This window comes from Metschnikowia bicuspidata (genome assembly GCF_001664035.1).
Source record: "Metschnikowia bicuspidata var. bicuspidata NRRL YB-4993 chromosome Unknown METBIscaffold_9, whole genome shotgun sequence".
Lineage (NCBI taxonomy): Eukaryota > Fungi > Ascomycota > Pichiomycetes > Serinales > Metschnikowiaceae > Metschnikowia > Metschnikowia bicuspidata.
In genome coordinates, this window is record NW_017387739.1 from 170,167 (window position 1) to 181,430 (window position 11,264).

An 11,264-nucleotide genomic window follows, 5' to 3' on the forward strand; every position below is an offset into this window, starting at 1 on the left:
CAGATTTCCATTAATATTATACAGAAAAAGTTACAGTCTGTCTTATCAAAGCAATCTCTGGGTGCGCTTTGCGTGGCTGTTGGGGTTCACGAGCCAACTAAGGGAGTCAATAAAGATACAAAAGTTCAAAATAATCAATTATGGATATCTGAGCTGGGAGTTATTGAGCAAAGGTACCAAAAAATTCATTTATTCGATATCAACATTCCCAATGGTCCGATTTTGCAGGAGTCAAGGTCAGTAGAGGCGGGTAATAAGATTTTGTGTCCCTTCCCAGTTAGCGACAACGCTCCTGGATTCAAAGTAGGATTTTCCATTTGCTACGACATTCGCTTCCCTGAATTAGCCGCACGACTCAGACAAATGGGGGCTAATATTCTCACTTATCCTTCAGCGTTCACGACAAAAACAGGTGAGGCGCATTGGTTAGAACTAGGACGCGCCCGTGCAATTGACTCCCAATGTTATGTGGTTATGGCCGCGCAATGTGGCGAACATGATATATACTACTGGCCAAATCCACAGCCAAATTCTGCCAGGGCCTGGGTGCGGGAGTTCTTATTTTGTATTTTCTATTATGGCCGTTTCCGGTTACATCCGTCTGGAACGGGTGGACGTTGTTGCGTATATTGTTGTAGTCCTGCTGCGGTTCACAATTGAAGGGCGCTAGCGGTGAATGTTGGCACCAGGCATGGCGCCAGGCATGGAGCAGTTTCGCACTAAATTCTCAGTCAGGCCAGTGCCGAATGATTGAGCGGTAGGTCCTTTTTGCAGGGGGCCGTTTTGGTAGTATGACCTGTATTCACAGGGTGGCCTGCTAAAAATCGAGTCTGTTCTAGAAATATAAAGTCTCCGAAAAAAAAGCAGTTCTAGAAGTACCCTTTGTCGCCACGTGGTGAGCAATTTGCCAGAGTGGGCATCTCGCGAAACATGCGGAAAGATCGCCTCGTGTTCCAGGCACAGCATCGATCCGGAAACTCAGTCTTGACAATGGTCGAACGGGGCATTTGCTTTCTGGATATTCGAGAAAAGCGTCAGGTTCTGAAGTCCGCCCCGGTATGCATGCCGCCATTTGAGGGAACAGCGTTTGCACTTGGCACCCAATTCTGTCCCAGGTATTAGATTCTCCGGGCACGATATCAGTGGGTGCGAACTTGGATATAATATAATATATCGTGGTCAACGGAATGCACTAAAAGTGTGTTTTCCTAGGATGTAGACATGACTGTAGATCAGCTTTGTGGGCTCTTTGAGCCGGTGTAAACCTCGGGAAGGCTGAAAATACATCCGTTGCACGCATGCTCTCTTCTGGAAAGAACCCCCACCTATCCAGTCAAATTGCTCACATTGAAATTACTTGCTCTGGAATAACTGGCAAACGAGGCAGCTTGGACTATGTATGCAAAAAATACATCAATGGCTTCACGGTCCATTCCTTAGAGCAATGACCAACACGAATCGTGTTTTGGGAAGCTCAATCAGTATTGTCCAGAAGTGTTTACCATGTAGACTGCCTGTTGCACCTGACAAGTCAAAGTCTTCTCTGGTGAACCAAAACTGCTTTGTCAACCAGCCTACAGAAATACGAATAAAAAACAGAACTCATACATCTTCGGTATTCCTTTGCTCTGAAGGCCCACCTAAGATATGAGCCTTGTTCTTCGCTGCACCAAAAGCAAGAGAAACCCTCGTTTTCTGAGTGGCGTCGACCGGCGCCACTGGCTCCGTGGCCCCGCGAAAACATCTACGCGCTACAGATCTAATATCAGAAATCTCCCAAAAGGTACCACGCCACCAATAGTTCCCCCACTACAAATCCACCATGGCCGAGGCTCTCGAAATCCAATTTGTCAAGAATGAAATCGAGTTCAATAGACTTCTCACTGAGAAAAAGTACCTCATGGTCAACTTTACTGCGTCCTGGTGCGGGCCGTGCCAGGCGTCCAAGCCGACGGTAGATGGAATGTACCAACACCCCAAATACAAGAAAATCGAGTTTTTGCGAGTCGACATCGACTCTTGCCAGGCCGTGGCTCGCAAATACGAAATCTCCTCGGTGCCCACGTTCTTGTTTTTCGAAAGCCTGAAAGAAACCGAGCGCGTGCGTGGATTTTCTCCAAAGGTCAAAGAGGCGTTGGATGCCTTGGCCGAAAAAGCGAATACGGACCACTCGGTGGTTGATAGGGAAAACCAACAGGCTTCCGGGCTTCTGGGTTCAGGCGCAGAGTACCGGAAAGAAATTGCCAAGTTTATTCCGAAGGGCTTTGAAGTGGTCAATGACGCGATTCATTTTGGTGAACTAGTGGCACTCAACATCATGCCGTTGTACAAGAAGACGTCCGACGTCAAGCTCTTGTTCAAGCCTGCGAGCGAAAACACCACTGTCTACAGTGACGCAGACTCGCAAGCGTTGTTTTTCGTGCCGTTGAATCATATCTGTAAGGTCTACTCGATACTCGTCAAGATTTCCAAGCCGGCAGCCCTGGAGTCCACCGAATTGGATCTGGACGAGCTAGCTGATGAATCACAGAGTCCTGCGCTTGTCAAGGTTTGGGCAAACAAGCCATCCATCTTATCGTTCGAGGATTGCACCGGGTCTGACGCTCTCCATGAAGAGCGTTTGAAGCCTGATCTCGAGCCAGGCTGGCATGAGATCAAGCTCCGGTACGTGCGGTTCCAGAGTGTACAGAACCTCAACATATTTGTCGAGGGTGCCGATGAGGATGCTCATACGATCATCGATAAGGTGGTTATAGTGGGTCTTACTGGCGAAAGCATGGAGCACACGGCCATTCAGCAGGATGAAGATTAGAGACGAAGCTGGTTGCGATTATGGTACTGAAACAGATCTGCTGGCACTGATGCAGTATATCAGATGTTGGAAGCTTATCTGCTTCTAGGTAGTGTGGGGCTTGAAAGCATGTTGCTCTCGGAAGCCAGAAGTAAGAATATATATTGGTATTTTTCTGGCGCACGCTTCTGTGGAAGTGTTTCCAGTAGATTTTCTGTGTAAGGGTGGCGGATGTTATTTGAGATCTTCCCTCCATTTTTACATGCCCTGCGCCTCTCTCAGCTATGAATAACTCATGCAAGTACCTGGAGCCACATAGTATAGATACGAAAAGAAACTAGGTATCAAAAAGGTGGTTTATTGTTATAGTCTTGATATGGATCTCGTACTTCTTCAATCTTCCATACCTTTTACCAAGCGGAAAAGCGTGAATGCCAACGAATCACTCATACATACACAAGAAACTATGAAGATCAGTTTCTTTATTCCTGTGTACCTTGCGCCACAGTCTGATGTTTGCAAAACATGGCTGGTGCCCTACATATCATGCATGCGGAGTTGCCTCTGAATATGAGACCTCGTTTAATGTTAACAAATGAAGCCGGCAGTTTTTGGACGAAGCAATTTATTTACCTGCCTTCAAACTGTATCTGAGTACGAACGAGCTTAAGAGCGTCAATCCTTCTGCTGATAGCCTAAATACTCCTTTGAGTTGCCATATCAAGATGCGGTGTCGGGAGCCTTGAGAATTTGGTAGTCTGACTTCAATCCTGCAACTGGTGCTTTCTATTGCTTCTGACTTGTTGGCTCGTTGGCCCCAAAGATCTTTAATTACATATCATGCGAGATCTGAACAAACATTACCGTGGCAAGGTGTTTCCGAAATTCTTGATACGCATGGCGCCAATCCTGCCAGTCTCAAGCAGAGTGAGCCAATGATGAAGTAGAAAGAAGCGAATCTGAAGCCTCAACATCAACCTCAAAACAAACTTTCCGAAAGATACTGAATGTCTGTGGCAGAGGATTTTATTAACAGCGCGTTCCCTTATGTGTTAATAAAATAACAGTGTGGGCTTCAAGCACTCGAAAAGCGTAAGAAATCCTAAAACACCCAAGCTCTTTGGCTACAAAATCCTCGAATGGGTCTTTGGGAGGGCTAAAAACATAGGGCACATTTGTGAACTGGCTTCTGCCGCCATCTGCAAGGCCAAAACTGCATCCGGGCAGCCGCATCAAGAAACGGGCAATTGTATAAAGCCGTCTATTCTGCATTGGATTAATATTTTCAGTCACGATCACCGGCTCTCGGCATATTGATGTTCCTGTTTAAACGTTGTCTCGGCTCGCCGTTTGGTGAAGGGGAAATATTCATGAGCTATGCATATGGCTGAATTATACCTGTTTATTTGCTGGACGCAAGAAGATTGTGTAAGCTTAAATGCCGGCACAATTTGTATCGTTTTCTACGTGCTTGCAATATACTACCCAATATCAGTCGGAGGTTCCCGTGACCCCGCAAATAAGAAGCCATGGTCAGGCGATATGCGCGGAGCTCGCAGCTCGTCGGCCCCGCCAAATTCTGAGGCCGGATTCCGAAGCTCAGTTTCTGGGGCCAACCTCGGCAAATTCTGAGGCGCTCCTCAAACCTGTGCCACACGTGGTTTTATCGAGTCACCATTTGCAACAGGGCACGTGATTTTGTACTGATACTGTTTTCGCTGGAAACGCCAAATGGGACGAGATGAAAATATATCGACTCTCGTGCTTGGTGTTTGGATGTGGGGCTGACAATTCAGTCCACCTCGCCGGAGCTGCTCGGCACGCGCACCCAACATCAGCGAATGCCAACCTTCGCCACTGCACCGGACCATTTTAGCCGGGTCACGTGACACCTTCTCTCGGCTCTTTTCTCACAGTTTCCTCGCAGTCCCGCACCCGCAAAATATTAAGACTGGCCCATCTTTAGCCAGATTTCACCCACTCTTTGACCAACGCCGAGGGAAAAATCTTTACACTCGAGGGTCCACAGCATAGAATCAAGCACCAGGCTTTTGCGAACATCCACTCCAAAAACGAGCACGGGCCTCCAGTCTCCATTTGCACATACCGCCCTATTGACAGGCAAAAAACACCACTGAAACCCACAAAATGGTCTCCCGTTCTCTTTGCCGGAGCCTTCCGTTCAACCGCCAGCTTGCGCTTGGCCGCACGCTCCGCCCGAACTACTTTCCCACTCCGGCTGCAGTTTTTTCCGTGGGCCCAAGGAAAAGCAACTACTTCGCCAGATATAATTCGACCAAAGCTGGCTCAAACAGCCCAGTCGAGGACCTCTCCAAGAAGGTGGCTCCGCTGCAAACGGTCAAGCACACCGAGTTGTCCCAAGATGTCGCTGCGCAGGAATTGGTGCAGAGTGGGCAGAAGGATGATGCCATGCCAGCAGCGCCCAAAAAAACAATCTGGGAAAAAGTGAAGCACGAGGTTGCTCACTACTGGGCAGGCACTAAGTTGTTGGGCTACGAGATCAAGATCTCCACCAAGTTGTTGTTCAAATTGGCGTCGGGCTACGGGCTCTCGAGAAGAGAAAGTAACCAGTTGCAGAGAACCATTGTGGATGTGGCCAGATTGATTCCTTTCTCGATGTTCCTCATCGTTCCTTTTGCGGAGTTGCTCTTGCCAGTGGCTTTGAAGATATTCCCCAACTTGTTGCCTTCCACGTACGAGTCGTCTTCTGACGTCAAGAAAAAGAGAGCCCGGTTGTCCAAGGCTCGCGCCAATGCGTCCGAGTTCATCAAGAAGACCATGGAGGAGTCCGGGCTCAAATTGTCGAAGAAGATTTCCGAGAAGGAGAGAGAGGAATTTGTCTCGTTCTTCCACACTATTTCCATGGGCAAGACCCCCGCCAAGGAGCACCTCATCAAGGTGGCCAGAATGTTCAAGAACGACCAGGTCTTGGACAACTTGTCGCGCCACCAGTTGATGGCCATGACCAAGTACATGTCCCTTAGACCGTTCGGCACCGACTCTATTTTGCGCTACCAGATCAGACACCGTTTGTTGACCATCATCAAGGACGACAAGGCCATCGACTACGAGGGCGTGGACTCCTTGACCGTGCCTGAATTGCAGCTTGCCTGCTCCCAAAGAGGTATCAAGACGCAGGACGCTTCGCCAGCCCGTTTGAGAGAAGACTTGGACACGTGGTTGGACTTAAGATTGAGACAGAAGATTCCTTCCACCCTCTTGATTCTTTCCTCCGCGTACACCTATGGTGAGCACACTCAGGGTGTCGACACTTACTATAGTGCTTTGTTGGCTGTGTTGTCTTCGATTCCAGACGAGGTATACAACGTTGCCAAGTTGGAGTTGGCTGATGACTCCAAGTTGAAGTTAGACATCTTGAAGGAACAGGACGAGATGATCAATGAGGAAAACATCCGGGAGAAGGATACTGTCAACCAGATCAAGGATAACATCAAGTTGGATGAATACGAGGAGACTGCCACGGAGGGCATGAAGATCGAGCAGGACGATGACAAGAGCTCTGAACAGAGCAAGGAATCTGCCGAGCAGAAGCCAGAGCCCAAAAAGTAAGCCTGTTGGATCCTTGCGTGGACCAAGTAGTAGATGTACATGATTGATGACGCTTTTCTTCATTTCCCACCAAGAAAAACAACCTAAATATATCTTCTCCATTTATACGTACATAGCTATTTTTAAACGATCTTATTTATTGCACCGGCACGGGCTTGACAAGTCTTCTTTTTTTGGCCATTGGTCATTGCTGCATTGCTTGGTATGTGTTTGGGAACTGGCGACTGGCTCTACAAGTGCCGTATTTTCATATCGACTAGCTATTTTGTATTTCGTATTTATCATTACTGCCCTAGTTCTTACCGGTAGAACCAAAGCCGCCCTCGCCTCTGTCTGTAGCATCCAAGTCCTCTTGCGTGATGACCTGGATGTCAGCATTGATGATCTGTTCCAAGATCAACTGGGCGATCCTGTCGCCGGCCTTGATTTCAAAATCTTTCTTGCCGTGGTTGAAAAGAACCACCTTGACTTCTCCCCTGTAGTCGGCATCAATGACACCGGCACCAGTGGAAATTCCGTGTTTCACGGCAAGGCCCGATCTAGGAGCCACACGACCATATGTGCCGATTGGCACGATGATCGTCACATCTGTGGCAACCATGCCCTGGCCTTGCGCCGGGATCACGGCATCCTCAGAGGCATAGAGATCATACCCAGCAGCCAAAGCTGAGCCTTTGGTGGGCACGGTTGCCTTTTCCGAGCGGAGAAAAACCTTGAGTTGGTCGGAAGCTTTGATTTTTTTCTCAGCGGACATGGTGTTTCTGTTTTGATATGCTAATTGTTGATTTCCGGCGGGAATAGAAAAAAGGTAACGCTAGTGTACCAACAAGCTTAGACTGAGAAATTTCACACCCAGGCGTGGACACGCCTCTGAGGTCTGCATGAAACCGGAGACGCGACCGAGACGCGTAGTCTTTGAAATTTGCTAGGGCATCCATAGTCGTGTTCCAGAACGGAACGTTTTCTTTTAGATCCGCGCAAGCCCCTCGCTTTTGTCTATATCTCTTGAAGCTCGACTGTGCTTGTGTTTTGTTGCATCGCTGCATTGTTTCGAAGACCTGTCGGATGATTTGCACGGCGGTCACATGACCCGCAGATGCGGGAGATGCGATGAATGGGACCCGGGAAGCAATTGCTCTCATTTCACATCAGCCTGTACTTTTTCTTTTCTTCATTCAGATTAAATATTCCTGAAGTAAACGACATTTTTGGGAAGAGCCCTGAATTTTTCAGTTTACAGAGGTGCAATGGTAGGGAGCATCGCTGTCAGTGCCAACGCGCCGCATCCATGAGATCTTTTCAAACGAACTCTTCCACCATAAAGGTTTTTCAATTTTTAGTTTTTGCATTCAGCCAGATATGTCCGCTAATTTTCCTGCTGATTTTTTTTTTTTTCGTTAGAACGAAAACTTGGCTCTTAAAGTGATTAACACCTGAACTACCCCTTTCGTTACACGGTTGTGGCCATATCTGTACGGATGCTATAGTCGTATGGATGCCATCTCATCGAGACTGGGCACCATTGTACATCTTCGCAGGCTTTTATCATCGCATCGGTCCCAGCCATCCAGGAGGAGATGGGAGTGAGTCCAACAATTGTATCTTTTCTTCTGTAGCATTCACCACAACAGGAAACAAGATTCTATCGAGATAGTGATAATTTCCACAGGCGTGTTGCCGCCATTGTCGCCAGCCAACTCCACAGTCATATACCTCGTTGTACTCGAAAATATAGTCCATTACCATCGATAAGTGAATTTCGAGATTTATCTCTTTGAAAACTGTTCGCTGATTAGAAAGCATATCTAACAGCTGCTCAAACTCCCATTGTTGCTGGATGAAGTCCTTCTTCTCCTGTCCTGTCAATGATTCACCCAATTCTCTGGTGTAATCGTTGATGAAGGTGTTAGAGTGACGTAGCGCTTTTTTGGCTTTGCGGTATGCCATTATTCGTTTAGCGTAGGCTAGTTTGCGCTCGGCCTCGATTTTATACCGCGTAATCTGGGAGCTTGGGAGGTCTTCGAATTGTTGGTGTGGGTTTTCAGGCTCAAAATTTATGCAAAAATTTTCATAAATCTTCGCTGGTTGGAGCAACTTCATTGATGGTGCCATTGCTTCCTGGATGAGCTGATCATACACGTCTGAAGAAAACATGGGTTTGTGCCTTAGTTTATCCTTGATGATTTCCCACGGATACAATGGAATATGGTAGAAGGGATTTGCTGTTTCTCTCTCCACTTGGACCTTCTCGTATTCTTTGTATCCTTGTGCAATTCTGACCCACTGCTCATGTACTTCTGGTGGCGGGTTCAAAAACACTTCCTTCTGATCTCCGGCAAGGCGATCCCATAATTTTTGCAGGTGTGCAGCTTTCAGGCCGCTCACCTTAAGAAAAAGGTCAAACCCTTTAAGAGACTCGTTCCAGGAAGTTGCAGGCGTCGATGTTGTATTCTGAGATAGATTAAGTAGACTCTTGTGAAATAGCTTGTATGGCTGCGGCAAAAGCAACTGCAGTGATTTGTAAGTATGCTGAGCAAAGAGCAGAGTACTATGCCTCATGTTATACGAGATTCAAATCAAAGGTGAAAACGATAGTTCGTTGTTTTTGACAAGATGGCCACAGTTCCATATCTGAAGGATCCTGTGTATCTACCCGGTGAGAAATCAAATGCGAGATCTGTGGAGGAACAGATTCTCTCCATACTGAAGAGCGGAACGTAACTTTCCTGAATGAGATTATATGACTTCATGATAAAACTCTTGACGGCCCAGGTATTTCTCTCATGCCATAAGCCTTTGGCAAAATTATCATTCAAATGTCTCAAGTTCAAAAAAGAACTTTCTTTTTCCATTCTTTGTTGCGCATATTAAAGGTTTCACTTAATTCGCGGACACAATTTTCTGGTCTCGCAAATTTTTTAACAAACGGCGTTGTTTTAGTCCATCAGCTTTAATAAAACACATTTTCAAAAAATTATTGCAGTTAGATAAAAATTAAAAAATCTTAGTTGGTCATTATTCAGGGAAGAACTAGTACCGATAAGAAAATAAAGTCTGATTTTCCGAGGTTATTTCGCAAGTAGATTAGAAAGCTACTGTATCGTGAGGAAGCGCCAATTGACAAAACATACAAGCCTTTACATTCTAGGTATCTAGAATAAAAAAAAGTAGAGTCTTTACACACTCATTCCATTTCGAGGACTATTGTCGACTTACGTTGCACGAATTATTTTGAACCAATTCTTCTTATCTTTTTTCTTCCTCAATCTATGTCTGATCTAGCGTCAAATCGTATGAGACATCTTCGCAATGGTGAAACTTCGTAAAGTTGAATACGCTAACAGGAGCTTAACAACTATAATGAAACCTAGCCAACTGACAAGGATCGTGTTGCGTATCTCAAATTTCTTTTATGCAAAGTAACCCCACGAGATCCGTGTCTATGATAACTTCTTCCGTTTGAATCGGCCCATCGAATTTAAAATCTCAGAAGCTCGTCAGTTCATCCGGTTGAAAAAGTAGAGGTTTACACCGTCTTCCTTCTGTGGGCTCACTTGAATAGAGAAACAAGGCTCGAAAGAATTCGCAAAAAAAAAACACACTTAATAGCTTCCTAACGCATACCAAATGTCGAAGCACAACCGAGCCCCTTTCTTCAGTCACATTATAGACGGTCCTTCTTGCACATATCTGTTTATGGTTTTTCTTAGGAGACATTTATTTGATTCAAGAAACAGCATCTGGTTTAGTTGGTGTATTCAAATAGGCGAATCTCTTGGCCTTTTTTTCTTTGCCATATTCACTTAAACAGAGGAGTAAAACTATACATGAATTAAAAAAAAAAACAGCTCCCAGATTTTTTATGCAAAGAAAAAGCTATTTTTTGTCAGACTTATCTGATTATAGAAGCAAAACCGATCCTTTTGGCCTGTATCTGTTTACGTATTGCATATTACGTCATCGACTCCTAGGATAGATCTCCTGTAGTAGTCGCTTCAATTCAGATGGCTGTAGCGGACTTAAGGAGCCAACTTTCTAATCGCCATACCTTCTGGTGTGTAGACCTTGAAAATCGTGGTGACGAACCAATTTAATTTTGTTAAGTTCTCCAAAGACTTGTCGGCCGGGGCCAACACTGAGTTCAATTTCATGGAGCTGTTGTAGATTTGGCTTAGGAAAGCGTCTGTGGCATCTCTGTTGTTGTGAATTTGGCTAGTGCAAAGATAACATTAGAAATCAAATGTGTCGCGTGGTACGGTCCTGCAAGGGACATATAATCCGTAATTGATGTGATGAAATGAATGAAAGATAGATCACTTTGCTTTCCCTCTGAATGATGCACCTGATAGTAAAGCTCGGCAAACAATATCCAGTCTCCATTTGGGTTTTTATATATGAATATTTGATGAAATCAACAAGAAAATAGATAATTGTTTTTGTATCTTTTTATATGTAGCACGCTATCAGCAAATATTATGAAACAGCCTGGAGCTGTCTCTTAAACTACGAGTAGATCGGTTTATAGATAGTTCAGCCTTAGTGGATAGGCCTAGTCTATCTGTCGTATTCTCGATGTCTAAAAAGTGTTATCCTCCTTCAGGGATGTCTCAGCCTCACGCTCCTTTATAGTTCGGAACCCTTCTATACAGTAGGTGAGGGGTAACCCCGATCAGGAATGTTTAGACTCTTCGTCCTTCGTATTATACAGGATGCCCAGAATCTATAATCTGGCTCATGTCGTATCATAACATTATCTCCCCAAAATTAGAATGTTCGTCCTCGAACAGTTTAGTTATCATGGATAGAGGAAAGCCTCGAAGTACCTTCGCCGCGTCTGATTATTCTGTGACGGCGTACTACCGCGTGTTCTCCGGTTGTAGAA

The 11,264-nt window shown here is 45.6% G+C and overlaps 6 protein-coding genes across 6 annotated transcripts; 3 read left to right on the top strand and 3 right to left on the bottom strand.

Annotated features, from left to right (window-relative positions):
- Nucleotides 1–57: 57 nt before the first annotated feature.
- Nucleotides 58–501, top strand: METBIDRAFT_20529 (carbon-nitrogen hydrolase; the record flags this gene model as incomplete). The annotated part of the gene is made up of 1 exon (XM_018854970.1): nt 58–501. A coding segment is annotated over one exon (444 nt), but the record flags the coding sequence as incomplete, so codon positions are not given.
- Nucleotides 502–1,536: 1,035 nt separating this feature from the next.
- METBIDRAFT_33762 (uncharacterized protein) lies at nt 1,537–3,276 on the top strand. Its single transcript, XM_018856394.1, has one exon. The coding sequence runs from the start codon at nt 1,823–1,825 to the stop codon at nt 2,810–2,812; it is 990 nt and encodes a 329-aa protein (XP_018709400.1). The 5' UTR covers nt 1,537–1,822; the 3' UTR covers nt 2,813–3,276.
- Nucleotides 3,277–4,829: 1,553 nt separating this feature from the next.
- Nucleotides 4,830–6,391, top strand: MRS7 (Mrs7p). The gene has a single exon (XM_018856395.1). The coding sequence runs from the start codon at nt 4,940–4,942 to the stop codon at nt 6,380–6,382; it is 1,443 nt and encodes a 480-aa protein (XP_018709401.1). The 5' UTR covers nt 4,830–4,939; the 3' UTR covers nt 6,383–6,391.
- Nucleotides 6,392–6,674: 283 nt separating this feature from the next.
- DUT1 (bifunctional dITP/dUTP diphosphatase) lies at nt 6,675–7,136 on the bottom strand (the record flags this gene model as incomplete). Its single annotated transcript, XM_018854450.1, has 1 exon — nt 6,675–7,136. One exon carries the CDS (start codon nt 7,134–7,136, stop codon nt 6,675–6,677), a length of 462 nt encoding a protein of 153 aa, XP_018709402.1.
- METBIDRAFT_226698 (uncharacterized protein) lies at nt 6,894–7,725 on the bottom strand. Its single transcript, XM_018855184.1, has 2 exons — nt 7,011–7,725; nt 6,894–6,912 (listed from the first exon to the last, which is right to left on the bottom strand). The coding sequence occupies exon 1, from the start codon at nt 7,522–7,524 to the stop codon at nt 7,126–7,128; it is 399 nt and encodes a 132-aa protein (XP_018709403.1). The 5' UTR covers nt 7,525–7,725; the 3' UTR covers nt 6,894–6,912; nt 7,011–7,125.
- Nucleotides 7,726–7,927: 202 nt separating this feature from the next.
- METBIDRAFT_13920 (uncharacterized protein) lies at nt 7,928–8,941 on the bottom strand (the record flags this gene model as incomplete). Its single annotated transcript, XM_018854451.1, has 1 exon — nt 7,928–8,941. One exon carries the CDS (start codon nt 8,939–8,941, stop codon nt 7,928–7,930), a length of 1,014 nt encoding a protein of 337 aa, XP_018709404.1.
- Between the last annotated feature and the right edge of the window lie 2,323 nt (nt 8,942–11,264).